This window comes from Anopheles maculipalpis, chromosome 3RL, assembly GCF_943734695.1.
Source record: "Anopheles maculipalpis chromosome 3RL, idAnoMacuDA_375_x, whole genome shotgun sequence".
Classification (NCBI taxonomy): Eukaryota; Metazoa; Arthropoda; class Insecta; order Diptera; family Culicidae; genus Anopheles; species Anopheles maculipalpis.
This window is the reverse complement of record NC_064872.1, coordinates 49,688,746-49,708,837: the sequence shown is the minus strand read 5'-3', so window position 1 is coordinate 49,708,837 and position 20,092 is coordinate 49,688,746. Positions and strand designations below refer to the sequence as shown.

General features: G+C 41.7%; 4 protein-coding genes across 5 annotated transcripts; 2 read left to right on the top strand and 2 right to left on the bottom strand.

Annotated features, from left to right (window-relative positions):
* Positions 1-1,120: 1,120 nt before the first annotated feature.
* LOC126560724 (40S ribosomal protein S17) lies at positions 1,121-1,806 on the bottom strand. Its single transcript, XM_050216680.1, has 3 exons — positions 1,756-1,806; positions 1,503-1,654; positions 1,121-1,361 (listed from the first exon to the last, which is right to left on the bottom strand). Exons 1-3 carry the CDS (start codon positions 1,804-1,806, stop codon positions 1,121-1,123), a joined length of 444 nt encoding a protein of 147 aa, XP_050072637.1.
* A 301-nt stretch (positions 1,807-2,107) lies between these two features.
* Positions 2,108-5,197, top strand: LOC126563606 (SANT and BTB domain regulator of class switch recombination). Its single transcript, XM_050220251.1, has 4 exons — positions 2,108-2,198; positions 2,623-3,391; positions 3,469-4,396; positions 4,455-5,197. The coding sequence occupies exons 1-4, from the start codon at positions 2,108-2,110 to the stop codon at positions 5,175-5,177; spliced, it is 2,511 nt and encodes an 836-aa protein (XP_050076208.1). The 3' UTR covers positions 5,178-5,197.
* A 2,907-nt stretch (positions 5,198-8,104) lies between these two features.
* LOC126563041 (ubiquitin-conjugating enzyme E2-22 kDa) lies at positions 8,105-9,635 on the bottom strand. Its single transcript, XM_050219650.1, has 3 exons — positions 9,530-9,635; positions 8,549-8,701; positions 8,105-8,494 (listed from the first exon to the last, which is right to left on the bottom strand). The coding sequence occupies exons 1-3, from the start codon at positions 9,590-9,592 to the stop codon at positions 8,111-8,113; spliced, it is 600 nt and encodes a 199-aa protein (XP_050075607.1). The 5' UTR covers positions 9,593-9,635; the 3' UTR covers positions 8,105-8,110.
* Positions 9,636-10,675: 1,040 nt separating this feature from the next.
* On the top strand, positions 10,676-19,520 carry LOC126562331 (ribose-phosphate pyrophosphokinase 1). Of its 2 annotated transcripts, XM_050218797.1 has the most exons (6): positions 10,676-11,095; positions 13,961-14,144; positions 15,466-15,519; positions 18,672-18,770; positions 18,858-19,316; positions 19,419-19,520. In XM_050218797.1, the coding sequence occupies exons 1-6, from the start codon at positions 10,716-10,718 to the stop codon at positions 19,509-19,511; spliced, it is 1,269 nt and encodes a 422-aa protein (XP_050074754.1). In that variant the 5' UTR covers positions 10,676-10,715; the 3' UTR covers positions 19,512-19,520. The 2 variants fall into 2 exon arrangements, with proteins under 2 accessions (XP_050074754.1, XP_050074755.1); XM_050218798.1 differs by lacking the exon at positions 15,466-15,519 and having other exon boundaries at positions 10,677-11,095.
* The last annotated feature ends 572 nt before the right edge of the window (positions 19,521-20,092 follow it).

The following is a 20,092-nucleotide window of genomic DNA, read 5'->3' as shown; positions in this document are numbered from 1 at the left end:
GAAGCAGAGGAGTGCAGAGGAACTACGACAGCCAGCATGACGATGACGAGGTACCCCCGCCATCCCTGGACGAAGGTATCAGTGCCATCAAACAGCTGTTCAAGATGGGTCCGGAGAGAATTTCCGCCATCATGCATCGGCTGATTGTTAAGATTTGGGATCAAGAAGAACTACCGGACTAGCGGAAACAAAAAGGGCGACAGGATGGACTGTGCTAACTTCCGGGCCATCACAGTCCTGAATGCTGCCTATAAGATCCTGTCCCGAATACTCTTCTGCAGACTGGAGCCCCTTGCTACAGATTTCGTCGGAAGCTACCAAGCTGGATTTGTTGGAGGCAAATCGACAACCGACCAAATCTTTACTCTACGGCAGATTCTCCAAAAATGCCGGGAGCACCAGATCCCTACGCACCACCTGTTCATTGACTTCAAGGCTGATAATTTCAGTTCTTCCCAAACCTATGATGAGATAAGTGGTGGTCATTGATGAGACAAGTGGTGGACTTATCATGATCATTGTAAACCAAATGCATGACAAACTTTCCCCAAAATTGAGCGCATTTTTAACTTTTATAAATAAAACCTATAGCGTGAAAGCACCAAATAGCAGATTACCTTCACTGTAATATAAAAAAAAAAACAGATAAGTTAACACAAATTGATACAGAAGTGTTAAAAGCGCATTCCAACTTCAAGCACTTTTAAAAATTCTTTGAAACAACACAAAAGTGCCAATTTACAGTAAAGCTAAGTCAATTGGTGGAACAACATTTACTACTTTCGCACTGCCGACGAGTCGACGAGTTATTCAATACGATTAGATAGAAATCAGCATAATAACAGGCGCGCAACTACCGCAGGATTTCTGCGATTTGTTTGATGAACCCTACACACTGCACACATTTGTTGTCATCATATCGCCCAATAACAGTGTCACGGAAACACGGCAACATTTTCCTTTACGAATGCACTGTCCTTTGTGGTTTACGTTGGCTTTTCCTGTATTCTGGCGTAGTTTTCATGCACACACACTCACAATCTCCACGGCATCTTACGGGAAATTACCAACACAGTACAGTAATCTTACACGATACAGCTCAATACACATAGGCATGACCTTAGTTGCGTCGATTGCTGTATCCGGGAGCGGCCGGGTTGGTCAACTGTACGACGATGTTGTTGAAGTCCAGATGCTTCAACATCTCCTTCGTCTCCGGATCCACCTCGATGATGTCTTGCTCCAGTGCAGACACGTCCGGCACGTAGTTATCGCGACGTTCACGTTCTTCCTCCTGGAGCTTGATGGAAATTCCACGCACTTGCGAGTGACGCAGACGCTTCATCAGATGGGTAACAAAACTGAAATTGGAGCGAATGAAACCGGTCAATGATTTGTATCATACAGGGTGATCCATGGCACGGCAGACAGCACCATACTATGGCGTGCCGGGCGAACACCACCAACACGCCGTCGTCCTACTATCAAACGATATTACTTACCCGGCAATCTTGTTGCGCAGTGGTTTCGTCGGAATGATGGCCACTTCTTCGACAATACGCTTGTTTGTGTCGAAATCCATGGTCAATCGAGTGTAGTACTTCTCGATAATGACCTTTGAGGCCTTTTTGATCGTCTTGGTACGTACACGACCCTATGGAACATTTTTGGTAAACATTAGATATTGCACTACGTAGGAACGATGCTACAAAACGGGAGCTTGTTGATGGCACACGCTGGAAAACATTCACAAACAGCTATGGCAGCTTGTGGTACGGGCCAGGTTAACATAACCTTAAGCATCATTCTGCAGACCGTGCAATTCACACGGTGCACCAGAAGGCAGGCTATTTGGTACAGCTGTCAAACATGGTGGTATGGGTAGCGTTGCTGCTTAGTCGGAAAAGTTAATGTTGATTTTCGAGCGGATTTATCTACATTGTTGTGCCATTTTCATCACCTTTCACTTCCATCAACGAATGCGAATGTTTTCCGGTATGCGATAAACGAGTCCAACGATGGTTTTACAGATATTTTCACATATTTACCATTCTGTGCTTAGATTCACGGCTGTCGGTTCCTACGAAAACGTGTGGAAAAGACTCGTATGACGTCACGTCCTTCCGATGCCAGTTTTGACAGTTGTCAAATTGCAAGGCTACCAACGGGAGAACGCGAAATCGAAATGAAATCGCCTAGTGAGTGACGTGGTACGTGTAGATGTTTTGCAAACAATGTGTTAAAATTTTTAAACTGATGATAATTTACAAATTATCATTTTTCCAACCAGAAAGAGTTTTATAAATATTAACATTCCTTAATTCACAGAAAAGAAAAAAAAATATGAACAACCAATCGTAACACCGTACTCGAACACCGCGTACTGTTTATTGAATTTTTTTACCCCTCGTCGAACGTTTCTGGCCGTTGTCAACGGCAACCGAAGGTAAATAACATTTTTCATTCTATTTCAAAATCTTGGAGTATTCAGATTGGAGCAAATATTTCTTCCACTTTTTATTAGTGTATTTAATAATAAAAACAATTTATCTTTGCAATTGTTTAGACACGTCAAATAAAGTGATAAAAGCTCTACAATGGCATCGGAATCCAATGCACCAGAGTCGGCAGAGTCTATTTCAATGCACGATTTTCTCGAGTTCCTGAACGTAACCTGCCAGGTAAATGATTCCTTCAACAGCGGCAAGAAAAATCCTCCCACCTTCGATTACAATCAACTGGCTCGCAATGAACTGGTTAACAGCATTCAACAGAATGCTCGCTCAACGGCGTCCGGTGGTGTGAAATCAGTCGAAACTCCGTCAGCAATTTCCCCCGCAAGAAACGCACCAACAACGACCGGTGCAAAAAGGGACATGAAAGCTGATGATACACGCTCCCCGGCAGAAAAGAAGTTGCCAGTGAAAAAGCGAACCGTGTCTCAAAAATCGCAAAAGAGTAAACCGGAAACGGTCGAGGTGCCGAAAAACCGGCTCGAAACCGTTTTGAACGAAAAGCTTGACGAGGTGCTGAACGAGGGCATACTGGATTCGGTGCTTCCATTCATTTGTCCATCCAATGGGTCTGGCTATCATCACAAAAGCGGAACCGGACAGAAGTTGAACGCAAACAACGCACTCGGCGGGGTGATACAATCCCTTAACGGATCAACCTCGATCGGAGTGGGTTGTTCCGGTGGTTCCGGCGGTAAATCGGCTACCAGTGGAGCTTCGTCACCCGATACACAGAGCGGTAGCAGTGGTAAAAAATCTACACTTTCGGCCGTTGGAGATGTTTCGCAAAATTTTCTCATCGCCAGCAGCTCCACCAAAGCTGGCTTGCGAAGAAAGTCATCGATCGCCCAGATCGCCATTCCCGACAGCCGTGCGGAGTAAGTATTTTCTTCGCTACTGATACGGATGATTAGTGATTTAACTTTGCGCTCCTTACATTCTCCTTTTTTTAAAGGCCCGAGGTGGTCATTCACGTGTGCGACGAGGTGAAGGGTTCGTCGAGAGATTTCTCCTGTCCGCAGAAATTGCTCATCACCAAAATGGGCTACTTTGCCGATGTGACCGCGGGTCAGCGGCTGGAAGATATGGACATTTCGGTGCATTGCGATCTGCAAATTTTCGAATGGCTCATGAAGTGGGTGAAAAAGGAATCGGTGGCCCAGGACGAATGGCCCGCTCTAGATCCAACGAATGTCATACCGATACTGGTATCGGCCAGCTTTCTCCAAATGGAACCGCTGCTACTCGATTGCCTTTCGTTCTGCCACGCTCGACTTAACGAAGTCGTGAAGGCTTCCGCAAATCTGGCCTGTCTGAACGACAGCATCATCACGCGGCTGGCAGCCATGTTTACGAACCTCGAGCTGGAGGTGGTAAAGGACAAGAAGGACCGTATTGCACCACGTCTCTGGACCAAGCTCATCGCCAGTCTGTGTGACATCGAACCGCAGGCACTGCGCGGCCATTACGCGACGCTGGCCGGCATGTTCCGTTGCTTAAAGTGTGGAAAGTTCCTAACCCAAACGGTCAGCTCGTACATTCACTGTTTACCGCAAAACTTGCGCCTCAATCGATGGGGCCAGCTGATCAGTGCGCACGTGAAGGACCCCACGTGGAACATTAACAATTATGTTTCGAGCTTGCACAAAGAATTGCGCTCATGGCGCAAGGTCTATTGGCGTCTTTGGGGCCACTGTCACTTCCTGTACTGTTCGATATGTGACACACACTTCCCGGTGAGTCAGATGATGTGGTGCCAGTACCATCCGGAGCAACCGCAGTTTCTTGGCCCAGCCGCGGAAGGTCGCGTGGCGGGTCCTGCCGGCCGATATCCTTGCTGTGGCAAGCAGGCCTATCGGTATGAAGCATTGCCAGGGCCTTCGGTAAGCGAATGGACAACCGCACAGGGTATGTTTTAATATTTCGATCTCTACATTGCAGGGTTGCCTTTTTCGCGAACACACTGTCCAGGTGGAAGCGGATCGCGATCGTGCAGTGTTGCAGCTAGCACTGCACGCATCCGAAGGCGGCTGTCTGTATGAACAGCCTCCCTTTAAACCACCCAACACATCCGCCGACCCGTGGTGGAGTGGAATCGGCATAGTGCCGCACCGTTCCCGCCAAGGCCTGCTGCCAACGTTCCACGTGGACGGTGATGCGATGGTTAACCATCATCACCATCATCGTTCGAGTCGCCAAATGTCGCAATCGGCGCTGGACACCGAAACTGACACGGACTCAGATGAGTATGATAAATCCGGCACAAACCAGAGCCGCAGTACGAGCAGCAGTTCGGATGGGGAGGAATCGGAGTACAGCAGTCCACCATCGTTTCAACATCAACAGTTGCAACAGCAGCAGCAACAGCAGCAACCGCAACAGCAAGCAAAAGATATGAAGCGTAAGCCGAAACTTTCGTACGGACGGCACTGGGCAGGGGATATGTCCGCGCGCAGCAATCAAGACAACCAGCGCGAGTTTGAGGAGCGAGCAATGAAGCAGATCATTACGATGGTTGGTAAGCGCACCGGCGGTGAACAGAATTTACAGTATCAAACATACCAACAGGGCGGTACGTACATTAAGCTCGAGTTGGATTGGCGCGAATCGATCAAGCAGAAAAATTTGGCCAGTCTGAAGATGAAAACGAACGGCACGAAATGATTGCTGTTAGTTGATTTGCGTGATAGGTCACTAGAAAAATCATTCTAGAAGGGAAAACTGGAATCCATCGTTGGAATAATTACACATATCGAGTTGAAGTTTTAAAATTTTGCGTTCAAAATAAACTGCGACTGCTCGGACACAAGCCATTCCGTACCGGTAACAGCTAGAGCTAGAGTGGTAGTTATCAATTGGTTAACTGATATGGACTAGGATTGGACAAGGCTAAGACCAACACTTAAGAAAACTTCTGAGTCCCGTAACAGAGAAAAATTCTCCGAAGGGTTTTTTTACGTGTACATGTCGGAAGATAACGAAAATGAGCCGTTACTACTCTTATATCACTTTCTACAACCACATTCCAAACGTATGCATCAACCTATTTGATGGACTTCGTTTACGATGCTTCTCTACAGAGCAATGTGATTGTTTCTTTTAATGAAACAAACGTTTTAGGTAAGCTAAAAGTCCTGGTTAACCTAAACTTGAGTGACTTGAGTTCTACGGTTGCATGTACTAGAAACTATTTTAGATCATACTACGTACTCATCCTACATTTCATTTCAATCAGATTCGTAGAAGTTTCAAAATCAGCAATCTAAAATAACTACATTGAATTCTCCATTTATTCTGCAAATCACCTTGATTTACACCTTGATTATTAATTAAAAGCGTTTGGAGATTGTTTGAGGCCCTATAACTGATTGATCGTATTGAAGACTAAGTGTATGTGGAAACAAACTAAATTATTACTAAGCTAGCTTAGACGGTATTTAGATAAAATTAAAATATCCTAAGCCGAGTTTAGCTAAGAAGCTGCTTAAAGAACAATTCTTGTTTTTTTTTAAATATCGGGACTGTAAATAAGTTGCGATGGCGTGCGGTATTAGTACAAGTGTCGTTAATTATACTATTTTATTTCAGTTTAATCATTTGAGTAAATACTTGAACCAAATAAAGTTTTTTGCGGGAAGTTCTGCTTCATTACTTCTGCATGAACGATTCCTAACGGTTACCGAAAGTCGTCGTATATTAGTGGAAGTTTACGGTGGGCATGTTCTATCAGAACGTACTTGGTGGTTTACACGGTTCATCATTTTCGTTGGAGGACGAAGAACGATCCTTACGACCCTTGAAATATGAAGATAGAGTACTCGAGGCAAGGCTGAATGAAGATAATTCACAAGCGCAAGATGAACTTGCAAAGGCGTTTGGGGTTGGCTCAGCCAACCGTTTGCTAGCGTTTAAAAGGTATGGGAATAATTCGGAAGAAGCTAAGCATTACAGGACTAAGGACACCGATAGATATGACAATATCAATTTACTGCGTGATAATGCTCGACCACATTTCGCAGCACCCTACCCTCCGTATAGCCCAGACAATGCACTTTCTGATTATCATCTCTTCCGATGGATGGAATATGTTCTAGCTGAACAGCACTTGTACAATTATGGAGAAGTGAAAAAATGGATAGATGGAAGGAAATGATCCCTCTGTTTTTCTCGATGTGATCCGCAATTTGCCAAAACGATGGGAAAAATATTAATCAACAATTGAAAATATTTTGGAAAGCTTTCAATTTCGCCAAAAATTCGCACGAACTTATTTATGGTTCTGACATCTTAATACAGCCCAAATATGTACAGTGATCAATCGGAAATGTTCACAAAATTTCCATGGGTACAGAAAATCCAAGTTAATCCAAACACTCCAATGTAATGTTGGTTTTCAGTTTCAGTTATAGAATGTCAATTCATCTTCCAAATTGCGATGGAAAGATAACGTTAATGTGTCATGATCGCGAAAGGCCAGGTTAACATTTTGGAAGACGAAGGTGCATAATGCTTTAATCTTCTTTCACGAGCTGTATACGAATACGTTGATCCACGAAGCTGTGACATTTATTATTTTTTCTATTGAGGAAGATCACGTCACGGCTGCACTATCGAGAACCAAGAGGGCTCACATCTTACGCAGGTCAGTAGACACAAACCAAATCGAAAAACAAACCGACTACATGCAGTACGTATATTAGTAGTTTTGTTAATTTGTTAAAAGGTGCGGCCCGGTGGTGTAGGCGACAGTGGCGCCGGTCTTCAAACGGCAGGACCGGGGTTCAAATCCCATCCGGACCGTCCCCCCGTAGTGAGGTCTGACTAACCTACTACGTGGTATATCTGCAGTCTAGAAAGCCATTTTCGATGGCCGGCATGACCTTAGAGGTCGTTACGCCAAGAAGAAGAAGAAGAAGTTAATTTGTTCAATTAATTATATTTCTTGTTTTTTGCCAAACATGTGCACTATAGGTTTCTGTACAATCCAACAAAGAATTACAGTGAAAGAATGTTGCTTGCATTACTGATGGCATTCGCATTTCTTTTCCTGTGTTCTCATTTAAAGGTCAGTATCCTTCGTCCTTCCCTAAGATTGCGAAGATTATCGGCCGCTATTTGCTCACTTGTTCAACCACGGAATAATATATTTAAGCTTGTTTGTATGTCTTTTGCACGTATGAAGCCATGTATTGCTCTCATTTGCTTTCATTCGACACGATTGTGGTACATGATGACAGGATGATGTGCGGTCGCCTTCGGAAGAATGTTTTCATAAAATTGCGCGTGGAAAACACACGGTGGAGGATGAATTTCACCAAAATGAGTGCTAAGTAGTATTTTAGCCGTGGCTGGTATGTATCACTTTTTTTTTAAATTTCTGTAGTATCTTTTGCTGGACAATGCTTTTCGGACGTTTTCCTCCATTTACATGGCTTTACAAATCCGTTGGTTCCCTCGGTACATTAGCCGCCCAACACCCTATTCAAACCAAAAACTGATGCACTGAGGCTTTCGAGAAATGATGACAACCCTTGTGAGATACGAACCAAAGTCACAGAACACATACAAAAGGCTGTGGCGATGAGCCCAACAAGAGACTAACTGAATAGCTGCTCGGAGGCACGCTCCAGATGCCAGTTGTGGCGTGAAAGGGCGGCTCGTGCATCATACTCCGGGATACCCATGTCACGCAATCGCTGCACCTTTTGGTCGAAATCCGTGTTCGCAAACGGACCGCCAGCATACACGTTCGTCCAGTGTTTCGCCGTTAGGATGAACATTTCGTGGTTGTCTTTGTACTGCGTGGCAACGACTGCATCCTGTGGATCGTCCGGCTCGGCAGCTGCCAGCAGTGCTTGCAGTGATAATAGTACCGTCCGCAGCGTCATTGCCGCTGCCCAGTTGTCTTTCAGTATGTCGAGACAGATCGCACCGGTCACGGAGGAGATGTTGGGGTGCCAAATTTTAGTCATGAATTTCACCTGCAAATGTAAGTAGAATTGTAAGATGGATTTTAAGTAGGCTTTTCCTCTTACCTTGGGTGGATTGAAAGGGTATGTTTCTGGAACCGTTATTTCTAACATAAACTTTCCTCCTTCGTACGGTGTATCCGGTGGACCAGCAATTTCTCCCCTTAGCTCTGTAAAGTTGTCATTGACCATTTCTAGCTTGATTGAGCATTGTGTGATCTATACACCAGCCAAAGGATACGTAGATTAGCAATACACACGGTTTTGTGATTGAAGCAAAGAATGTAGTTAAATGCCACTGTGCCTAACAGTACAAGTAATTTCGCTGCATGCTTTGAAAGTCGTCATTGGTTGTGGGTAAATTTTACATGATAACACTCGCGAACTAAAGCGCCGCATTTTTGCATTCATTCAACGTACAGTGGGCGCAACAATGTTGATAATTTCACAACACTGCTTCCTAATCCTTCAAAGAGGAATTGCCACCAGCAGTTAAAGCAATATGGGCATGACGTCGATCGTACCCGATTAATATTATCAGGGGTAATCAGATGTGAAGCAAAGGAGTCTGTTGATGTAGTACGGTTGGAAAAAAAAGTTGGAAAGTCACAAAGTTCAAGGTAAGATCGATATGGCCCTTCGTGCTTTAGTCTATGATTTGCTACAATCGTGAGAATCGTTCTGCCAAGAAACGCAAACTACACCACAATCTTTCCAGGCAGTAACGAATCAAGTAACTAACTATTGTTGTGAACTAGTTTTGAAGTTCCAAAAGTTTTTCTACGAATCCCACCACAAAGCAAGGATGGGCAGAAAGGGCAGTAAACAAACGAAGGCAAAACAGGATCCAGATCCGGAAGGTAGGAACAGAATAACACGAAAGTTATTATACGTAGCGGATTTGACTGGGTGTATTAGTTTCCTTGCAAGTGTGTTTGATTAGCATAAATAGTGTTATGCAATCTTTGTTGTTATCAGTACATACGCTCACATTCGGTGATCCTTCGAGCATCGGCTATATGTTTTTATCTAGCGCTTTTTAATTACCTCTTCACTTTTAAGAACTTCTTTAAACTCTCGTTTGATGCGGGATACTGCCATGTTCGCCATGTTTTCAAGATTGTTTACCCTGTCCTAGTGAGTGAAACGATCAAGCAGCACAAGTACCGGGTACGGGGATTTAACGTTGCACTTTCGCTACGCCGTGCACTGCCGGCGATGAGATGCTGTTGATAATTGTCCTAAAATTGAAAGGGGAAAATACCACAGTATAATGTTTGCATTCACCCGAGAAGGATTAACGAGGGTCGGCGGTTCGAGCCGCATAACTAAGAAAGCACATTAGCCAAGAACGGGAACATTAATTAGTAAACACACAAGCAACACAACCTGCAATTTACGCCTTTCTGCTCCGTTCGATGTGTCTGTCGTTGTATGGATTATTTTTCGGGATGTTCGTGCTAAATGCTATTGGATTATTGCCGTACAGAGGCCGTACAGTATAACCTCTACTCACTGTTGTTTAACTTTTCTCTAACGATGACCGATGGAAAGTGTTTGCAAAATCATCCCCCCACCGCATCCATGACGTCAGTTGTTGGTTAGTCGGTTTGTTCATTACTTTTAATCGCCCCTGTGAATGGGATAGAGCTCCCTTCCGCAACGTTTGTTTACCTACCCGGCAGTTGCTATGTCCCGGGAAGTGTAGCTGGTGTTGATAATAACCGCCTAAAACCACTTTCGTCGCGATTAATTAGCAACGAAGGATACGAAATTGATCCAACAACATTATCATCCGGAAAGCAGGCAGAGTTCTTTTTGGGTCCTTTATGCCTTTGCTTGTTGCGTATGTATTTATGTGTGTGTGTGTGCATGTGAGCTTGTTGAAAAGAAAAAAGTGACGTTCATTTGACAATTGTCCAAATTGATATTGTTTTTATTTTTACACGTGGAAAGTCGCGTGGAGGACTAAATTTTTGCCACATTCAGTGAGATTTTTATTAAGGTTAAATGGCTTTATGATGTTGCACTCGCCTCATAAAATGAAGTTATGCAGTGTAAAAAAACAACAAAAGAATTAATGTCAATTTAAAAAAAGATAAATTTCAAGACATGTCACTACGCGGAATGTTACGATGTCCAATCGATCGGCCATCGTGCACTGTGGGTTTCGAGGGAAAAGGGAATGACGGATTCTCTTTCCACTTTGATTGATATTTAATTCATCACCGTGATGCCAGTGCGATCATCTCACCCGATTCGCGCCAGAACGCTTGTCCGCAGCAACTTGGAGAAGGCATCCGTTATCAGCAACAGCATCGCCAGCAGCCAGGTCTGCGGCAGCAATCTCGTGCCTAGTTTGTCATCGGCAGCACACAGCACCAGAAGCAGCAGCGGCAGCAACAGCAACGACAGCGGCAGTGATAGCAAGCAGCCTACCGATAGCATCGCCGTTCCTAGTGTTGATCCTCACCAAATTCTACAGTCGAGAATGCCAAACATTAAGGTGTTTTCCGGTTCATCCCATCCGGATCTTGCTTCCCGCATTGTCGACCGGCTCGGTATCGATCTCGGGAAGGTAGTGACGAAAAAGTTTAGCAACTTGGAGACCTGGTAAGTGTGTGCGGGTGTGTGTTTGTGTGTGTAAATGTGAATCTGTGTAAGCATATCTAAGCAACCATAGGTCAGTATGTATGGATGCAGACGTGTGTGAGAGCAGTAGGAAAACTAAGCATCAATTTATGCGAATTATGTGACGATGCCAGTGGATAGAAAGTGTGTATGATTCTTTGTCGATTTGCTAATATTGTGCAGCATCGTTTTTGCAGCAAAATGGCAGTAAAGATAGGGAGTGAGCCCATAAAAGCCCATCAGTGATCCTTCTGTTAGTTTATTTTCACTTTGCGTTTTGTGTTTGTGGGATGTGCCGCGGCAAATTGGGCTGACGGCGGCAACCGAGACACAGAAAGGCACTAGTTAAAAATAAATTGATTCTCCCTTCGCACTAATTCCCTGGCCTGTGTACGGGCAGGTTTTCGTAACCTTGAGGAGTGCGGCATTACACACCGATGTATTGTGGAGCCGATGCGGGAATGAGTCCATTGGATTTGGATTGGCTTTGAGCTGATTTTCTAATTTGTACTGTAAGTTTCTTGTGGATTGGATTGCTTTCGTTGTATAATGTTCATAGTTATTGGAACTAATTAAGGGCCTACAACGCTGGATGATTTGTCGAAGTGTAAAATACACTGGGAAACCGGTTTTTCCAACATTGACTGCGTGAGTTTGCCTTAACATTTAGTTGCTTTCTATGATTTGTAATGGTTGTAACGATAAGATGTGGGGTCGTTTGAATTGTGAAACCGAGCTCGTGATGCAATATCAGTGATACATTTTGCCTGTTGTTTCGGTACTACTTTTGGCAGTGAGCAAAACCAAAAAAGAAAAAGTTGGGCACCACGTGTATGTACTCTCGTAGAGCTCGCAGAGCTACCGGCAAAATGTGCCTCTACGCATACACAACACTCACACAGCTTCATAAATAAACAAGCAATGGGATGGAGTCCGGTTTTTTCTACCCTTTTTTTTCGGCATAAGAACATGATTTACGTGTTCACAATGTCGAGCAAAAGGCGTCCCCATCTAGCACAGCAGAGGTGTGTTGGATTGATTGAGCTCAATTTATGTGAACTTTGTCTTGAATTTGTGACTTCCCCGATTCGTTATGCGGTTGCCATGCCTACTGGCTGCGCCATGATTTCCTTCCATCTTCAATCGATCAAGCAAGCTGTTTTTGGCAACCGACAATGGGGGAACGGTATAAGTATTGTGTGCACTTACAAGGACCTTTGTCCTGTTTACATGCATTTCAGTGAAACATGCTTCACAGCTCATCATCACACAGCAGTAAACAGCTGATCGTTATCGGTGTTGGATGAGTTTTTCCCCTGCATGATAAGAGAATGAACAGACTTATTTCTTTAAATTTTTGTTGGAAAGTCGTGCGTTTTTTTGGTGCAAACGGAAACCGATCGCGTTAATTATTAATAATTCGAGCGATTAGGATGAAGCTATCGGTGAAAGGGTATGATGATGTGCGCGTTGAGTTATCTCCACCTCAAACCACTTCCATTATAGTACAGTAGGGCAGCTTATCTCCAGTTCGGGCGCATGCACGCTATATTAAACACAAATGTTTGTGTCTTTCTTACGCATCGTTTGCATCACCACTACATACCAAAGAGCAGAGGCAGAATGTTGTTTGGTTTTGCTGCTGCCGGCAAGTGTCGACAGTGCGTTTAGCGACGAGAAACATTATATGTATTGGTGCCCCTTATGTGCGTGTGTGGGCGGGGAACAGGAGGCAGCGAGCAGGTGGTTTAAACTGTCCGTTCGCAAGCACGTGTTTGCGGCTGTATCGGCAACATGGTATGAAGTGGATCGGATCTCTTTCTAAACGTGCAATGTTACTTGCTTGTTGCCATGTATTGTAAGCTAACATACATAAATTCACACATACATAGGCATAATTTTATCAAGAGTTGGATACCTAACACTCATACCAATAATCAACTGGTTAGCCACGGTGTAGCGGTAAAGTGATGGTTTGAGATGTCGCTTTTTCCCATTGATCAGGATCGGTCATCTCATATCATAAAGACTGTGTTCTAGCATAAAAAAAGGATTGTTTTTCAGTTAGTCTAGTAAGAACAATTACATGTCCTGCTTGCAGTAGCTGAGCACTTTAAGTCAAGTCAACGTGCTATCGGAGAAAAATATGATTTACATATTTTCAGCTATTTAGAGACTTCAACGGTTAGTCGATCCTCCATAGTCTAGGAATAAAAAACACAAAAATATGTTAATTACTGCTAAGCGGAGTTAAAAGCAACAAGTGTTTAACAACAAGGAAACGCTCAATGCCAAAAAAATCATGATCTTCAAATACTTCTCTTGTGGATAGAGTTGATATATTTGGACAAATCTGCTAAAGTAATAGCTACAACGTTTTTGCGATATGTTTTATATATATTAAAATTTTTGCGATAGTTATATACAGCAGAGGATTGCGCCTAAAACGGTGATAATGTGAAAAGATTTCACGAGCTGGGTCGTTTGGTGTCATTACCATGACATGACCATTCCAACGGAGCCTGAGAGTCTAATTTGCTACACAATGGCAAGATCATCGTGATGTGATGTTAGTACTTAAGCTTTAAAGGTTCTATACCGTCCCAGCTACACCCATCGCGACAGGTGCTTTCGATGGCGTATCTTTCTCGAGCTGCTGTAGTACGGCCGGCAGACGCTAGCGTTTTTGGTATCTATGTTGTTTTCTGTGCGACTTTCAAAGGTGCGATCACCTTTGTATTACTAGCTTATCGCTGAAGAGCATGTACCTTGTTTACAACGGAATAAGAAAAAAAAATGTTACCAAATTTGCCTTACATTGCTAACCATGCTTTACCTTACTTTTAGTGTTGAAATCGGAGAATCCGTAAGAGGCGAAGATGTGTACATCGTCCAATCCGGTTCCGGGGAAATCAACGATAACCTGATGGAGCTGCTGATTATGATCAATGCGTGCAAGATAGCGTCGGCTTCCCGTGTGACTGCTGTCATACCATGCTTTCCTTATGCACGACAGGATAAGAAAGATAAGGTATGTTGTCCGTAAAGCTTGAAGTTAATCGTGTTCAATAACGGTGATGGTGCGCGATGCAGTAGCAGCAAATTCCTTTACACATTTTGTCCATAGTTTTGTTGTATATAAAGTGAATGCTGTTGGCATTTTTGTAATGATATACATACATACATACATGGGATCTCTCCCATTATTTTATTTTTTTTTCGGTGGGAGACTGACCGTGATATGTTGTGCTATGTTGTTATGCGGGAATGTGAAACTTCAAAAATACATAAGATACATTTGATTTTTGTTACTTGATTTTTGTTGAAGACAATAATAGCTTTTGGTTTAATTTTTGCGTTTGTGATTGCTGTTCGAATGCCCGCTACCCAAAACCATTACCAGCTGGGGTAGGATAATGTGGAAATATATATGGTGTTTGCCTATAGTAACAGTGTCTTGCCATCACCGTGCTGCGAAAACATGCTTCTTCAATGCTCTGACGGCGTAGAGAGCTCCTCACGATCACTTGTTTCCAGGCATCGATCATGTCAAAACGCGCAGGAGGGGAGGGGGGGGGGGGGGTTTGTAGCAGAAAGCAAACACATTCGAACCGATTGTTTTGCCTTCACTTCCGAGCGAAAGGAGTAACGCATTTGATACGCGATTCCGTTTGGAATGGAGATAGTGGAGCTAGTAATATTTTTCAAAATAGCTGCTGTAACTTTGATAGATTGTGAGTTCGCATGACAGCAACTATGAACTGTTTTTCTGTTCTTTCCAAAGGTTATCAACTTAATGCAAGGTTTGCTTGAACTGATGTTGACGATCAACTCACTTTCCTTTCCGTTGCTTTACTATGTTTCTTGTTCTTTTTACCAACGAAGGAAGAAGTTGTTGTGTTCGTTGTTGTAAGTGCGTCAAAAATACGGAGCACGAGTAGCACGAGTCTAGCAATTGTTTACAAAAATCCTACCATCGTTGGAGCGAGTCCGTCTATCTGTAGTTTTGTAGAAGCATAGCTGTAAGAATGTATTTTTGTAGGACAAGCCCTTCGGTAGGTCCATTCTCCCTCGTCGATTGTCGTTGGATGATGATCCCAACAATATACAGTTGTTTGCGAAAAGCATTTTCGATTTGTTTGCTTTTAAACGTATCCCGATCCTGAACACTGTTGTGCTGTGATGACAATCATAGTAATGTGTAGTACGTGTTATTAAATACCATTTACAAAACATTATTTAAATTAATATTTTTTCTCTCCTCTCCTTAATCTATAATTGATGTATTGATTGGCCCCCCTGATTATGGCCTTGTCTTCCCCAACCTACTACTACACTACTACACCACACAGACAGGCGACGATAAGCTGGCAGAGCTCATGAAAACCAATGAGTGGAAGTTCCGGGTAGGGCTAACTGAAGAGCGGTTTCTTTTGTTTTTTTTTTTTGCTTTTATTCTTCATCATATTAAGATTATGTATTTTTGTCATCTGTTTGAGTCCTAGTCCATTATAATTGTGTTTCTTTGGTGGTACATCTCATTTTCCGTACACAGCTTAGGTTAGGGAACTCATGTTTCCGAACGAATAAACAAACCTTTAACGTGTTTGTGCTCGTGGACTGGGATGAAATGGTAGAGCTGTTTAATCATTCGGTTCGTGTATGTGGGGTACACGTAGTAGAACCAAACCATACAAAACCCTAAAACCCTAATTATATGACAAAAAAGCAAAAAACAAAACCTAACACACATTAGAATTTGAATTTGATTTTTGACAACTATATTTGGTGCGATTAATATGAATTATTCATCGAAATTGTTACATTTTTTAAAATACTGTGCTGTCCTTTTAATATAACAATCAGCCTAATAATGTTATACCCGATTGGAAGGAAGAACACTCATTCGTCTTATCGTTTTAGTTGCATTTTGTTCCTCTTATTTGTACAAATTTATTTTTGCTCGTGTGTTTTTGTTATAGCAAAATCGTAACGCGATGATAGGCACAACAGAATGCAAACAAATTATTATTTCCACATTGGCAAATAGTGCATTAAACAAAAAAAAAACGATTTACAACTCGAAACTTATTGGAATGCACTCTATATCGGTTACACTTGTGTGTTTGATTTCAAAATCGACAAATGCTAATAAAATTATTATAGATTTTTTTTTCTGTATGCATTTCATTGTTTGTCTTCTAAGGGAGTACGTCCATTACTGTGTTATTTGTTAAAAAAAAGATTGTTACAAATTTGGTTTAACAAAAAATCGGCTGACCAAGTTCATGTTTATACAACTCTTTATGTTCGTTTCTTGTTTATATTTTTAATGTTCATGTGTGTTGTGTTCGTTGGTATATGTATTTTAAATTCTTGCGTGAAAATCCCCAAATGGAGAGATATCGAGATACTTTTATGCAATATTTTTGTATATATTCTGTTTGTTTTATTATGGCACAATGTGAAAACTTCTGTTTTTTTTGTGAGAGTTTTACTTGTACACTATAAATGTTCTTTGTCCTTTTTTTCTATTTTTTTTAAACTCTATATTTTATTCTTTTTGCTGCTTCAAAATATTACAGAAGATGCTTTCAGTTGAAGCTAAAAGATATAGCTTTATTGTTTCAAATTTAGGTTTTGATTTTTTACGGAATAATGTTTAATTTCTGTTAAATGAAGCCATTATCGTACGAGGGTACGTAGTAATACTATTAAACATTATGAAATGATAATCTGGATCTCCTAATTGTCTTGTACCGAACGTTGTGCCGAAAGATTATTTTACGTTTTCTCTTTCTCTTTTTTCCTCACGTTTTCCCTTTCGTATCATTGTGAATTTAATCATTTCTCACCCATCTTAGGATTATCTGCCAGAGGCCTATCTAGTGAGTAGCGAAAAAGAATGCGAGAACTGGTAGCAATACACATAGTGCGAGTGTCCCTTCCTAAGGCATCTGTGCTTCATTAAAAACAAGTAGTAAAAATCACAACCAAAATGCGGATAGGCTCTGTTATTGTTTTGCATAAACAAAAAACTTTCCACGCAAGTGTGTTTGTGTGCGTGTACCGTATGTCTTAGAAGAGGCCATGTAAATATAGCCGAGTTGCTGTGCTGTTTTCCGATTGTTTTGAAACCATGTTGTAATTTCCTATCTATAAAAAAAAACACGAATGATTGAGCAGCTTTGCACCATTCACCTCCGTTTTCCTGCGTTTCTTTATCCGGAAGTTTTCCTTAAATTTTATTTGGTGGCTATAATTTGTTAGGTAATTATTTTTAATTAAGAAGAACATAGGACAGAAACACTTATTTTGTGAGAATGAAACAAAAACTCGAAGAGATGATTGTTACTAATTTATAAAATTAAATAATTGCAAAAAAACATAGCTTATACACTTTTACATTTTAATTACAATCAATTACAATAAAAAAAAATTCGTTAGTAAAATTTCTTGCTGTGACATAATCACAGTTATGATTTTATTTCGGACCATTTAAGTACTTCATAATTCAAATGTAATTTCAAAAGCATAAAATAAGTTTTAAATTATCTGCATTAAAGTATTCTGCAATATATATATATTTTTGATTCACATTGTTAATCATCTTTGGCGCAGTGTATTGTAGGTTCCAGGGAACCTTCTTCTTACGTATTAGCTCTTTCAGGTTTTTCTCAACTTATCCGTATTTTATCCGTAGCGGGATAGTCAGTCCTAACTACGGTGAGAAAGTAAGAATGGGATTCGATACCCGTTCTTGTCGTGTGAAAAATATTTCGCTTCCGTCTTTTACACCAGATTGCCCCCGTTTCCTGGGAGTAGAATTGTTTTTTTTTGTGTATTTAATTTTTTAGTATATGACAATACGGCACTAGAGCGTAATAATCAATTGTGAAAAAATATTTCTTTAGTATATGTGTTTTAGTAAATGTTTAGTAGAATGTTTTCAAGTTCAAGTTATAATTACGTACACGGTACACTCTTCAAGTTTTTGTTCTATTCTTGTAAACAAATGTTCGTATAATTAAATAAGTGATTATATCATAAATGTGGAATCAACTCGTGCATATATTTTTTTCAAATTTGTTTCCTTTGAATAGTTATTGGATTAATGCTCAACAAGATATTCAAATGATATTGAATTCCTTATTTGCCCCAATGTTGTTTATGTCAAAGTTATTTCTTGGTGAAAAATATTACGATATGATTGGTGTATATCTTATTCTTTTTCATTGTACTTAAAAAAGAAGAATAAAAAAAGTCCTCCTTTTTTACATAATTATAAAATCTCATCCTAATACATTACGTACTGAATGCATGATCGCAATTACAAAGCGTGAATGTGGTGGGGTTCAGTTGTTCGCGATGATTGTATGTGATTGTTGTTTACTAACCAATGGGAAATTAACAAAATTGCATTTTAAACATAAAAATGCAACGGCCCACACATATATTCAGTGTTTTCGTTTGGGATTGTTACTAGAACTATGAACTGTATGATCATTGGTCGGTAATGTTATCGGCTTTCTATCTTTCTTTTCTCCCTACCGTATAGAGCCGTGCACCGATTTCCGCCAAATTGGTAGCAAACATGCTTTCTGTTGCTGGAGCAGATCATATCATTACAATGGATTTGCACGCTTCACAAATTCAGGTATGGTATAAACACTCGAGTTGGTAGAGTATGAAAGTGAAAAGCGTGTTTGCATTTCAATTGTCTTGTTTGTATTATTGTTTTCAGGGCTTCTTCGACATACCGGTCGACAATTTGTACGCCGAGCCGGCAGTATTGAAATGGATCCGAGAGAATATTGCCGAGTGGCGAAACTCGATCATTGTATCACCGGACGCCGGCGGTGCAAAGCGCGTTACTTCGATTGCCGACCGTTTGAACGTCGAGTTTGCCTTGATCCACAAGGAGCGTAAGAAGGCAAACGAGGTCGCCTCGATGGTGCTGGTCGGTGACGTGAAAGATCGGGTGGCAATCCTGGTGGACGATATGGCCGACACGTGTGGCACGATTTGCCACGCGGCTGATAAGCTGGTAGAGGCTGGTGCGACGAAAGTTTACGCTATATTAACGCACGGCATCTTCAGTGGGCCGGCCATCTCGAGGATAAACAATGCCTGTTTTGAGGCAGTCGTTGTGACTAACACTATTCCGCAGGATGGCCACATGAAAGATTGTCCTAAAATTCAGGTAAGAACTTGAGAGGTGGTAGACTTGATTGTACCTTTGGTATTAAACATTTCTATCTTTCTATATCTTTCTTCTCGACCCGCGCTCCTTCCCTTCGTACAGTGTATCGACGTTTCGATGATGTTTGCCGAGGCTGTCCGTCGAACACATAACGGTGAAAGTGTGTCATATCTGTTTTCAAATGTTCCTTACTAAGCTGCAGCTGTTTGTGAAGTATGAGGGGATTTAAGGCTCCGTTCTGCTAAGCTATGACACACCTAACCTTACACCCTAACCTGTTCCTCTGATAAGATTGGAGACACACGTTAGCATCAAACATTAGGAGATAGATGTTCAAACGTTAAGATGTACGAGAATGGTAAAGTAAAATGCAAAACAAAATATTCATCCTCATAGATCAGTTTAAATGAAAGGAGGCCATATTGATATATTCTGTGCAGCGGGGCAAAAAACACGGGAGAGGGTGTGTGTGTTTGGGGAGAAAGAAACATTTGATTTGCAAGAATACATTTTTTTGTGCGCAACACATAACATATTTGATGCAGCATCAAGGTTGCAGGAATAAGACAGAGTTTTTTTTATTTATCTGGGAAATTAAAGCTTTTTTAGCGTAACCCACGCAGGTGCGTGGAGTGGGGGATCCGCGGTTCTGCGACCGCGTTACCCAACCAAGACAAACTCTATGTCACCCATTCTTTTATTCATCCGGTCCCGCCCAATATAAACATTTGCACGGAAGGAATGAAAAGCAAAAGGCCAACTGCACACTAGCTTCT

Excerpts from the sequence above, each read along its gene's own strand:
- LOC126560724 (XM_050216680.1), bottom strand. The coding sequence starts at position 1,806 with ATGATGCTTAAGGTTATGTTAACCTGGCCCGTACCACAAGCTGCCATA. Across the intron at positions 1,655-1,755 it reads TACCACAAGCTGCCATAGCT|GGTCGTGTACGTACCAAGAC; the intron begins GTTTGTGAATGT and ends AATGTTCCATAG. Across the intron at positions 1,362-1,502 it reads CTGCGCAACAAGATTGCCGG|TTTTGTTACCCATCTGATGA; the intron begins GTAAGTAATATC and ends CTCCAATTTCAG.
- LOC126562331 (XM_050218797.1), top strand. The coding sequence starts at position 10,716 with ATGCCAGTGCGATCATCTCACCCGATTCGCGCCAGAACGCTTGTCCGC. Across the intron at positions 14,145-15,465 it reads GACAGGATAAGAAAGATAAG|ACAGGCGACGATAAGCTGGC; the intron begins GTATGTTGTCCG and ends TACACCACACAG. Across the intron at positions 15,520-18,671 it reads CCAATGAGTGGAAGTTCCGG|AGCCGTGCACCGATTTCCGC; the intron begins GTAGGGCTAACT and ends CCTACCGTATAG.
- LOC126563041 (XM_050219650.1), bottom strand. The coding sequence starts at position 9,592 with ATGGCGAACATGGCAGTATCCCGCATCAAACGAGAGTTTAAAGAAGTT. Across the intron at positions 8,702-9,529 it reads AAGTTCTTAAAAGTGAAGAG|ATCACACAATGCTCAATCAA; the intron begins GTAATTAAAAAG and ends GCTGGTGTATAG. Across the intron at positions 8,495-8,548 it reads ACCCTTTCAATCCACCCAAG|GTGAAATTCATGACTAAAAT; the intron begins GTAAGAGGAAAA and ends TTACATTTGCAG.
- LOC126563606 (XM_050220251.1), top strand. The coding sequence starts at position 2,108 with ATGACGTCACGTCCTTCCGATGCCAGTTTTGACAGTTGTCAAATTGCA. Across the intron at positions 3,392-3,468 it reads ATTCCCGACAGCCGTGCGGA|GCCCGAGGTGGTCATTCACG; the intron begins GTAAGTATTTTC and ends CTTTTTTTAAAG. Across the intron at positions 4,397-4,454 it reads AAGCATTGCCAGGGCCTTCG|GGTTGCCTTTTTCGCGAACA; the intron begins GTAAGCGAATGG and ends TCTACATTGCAG.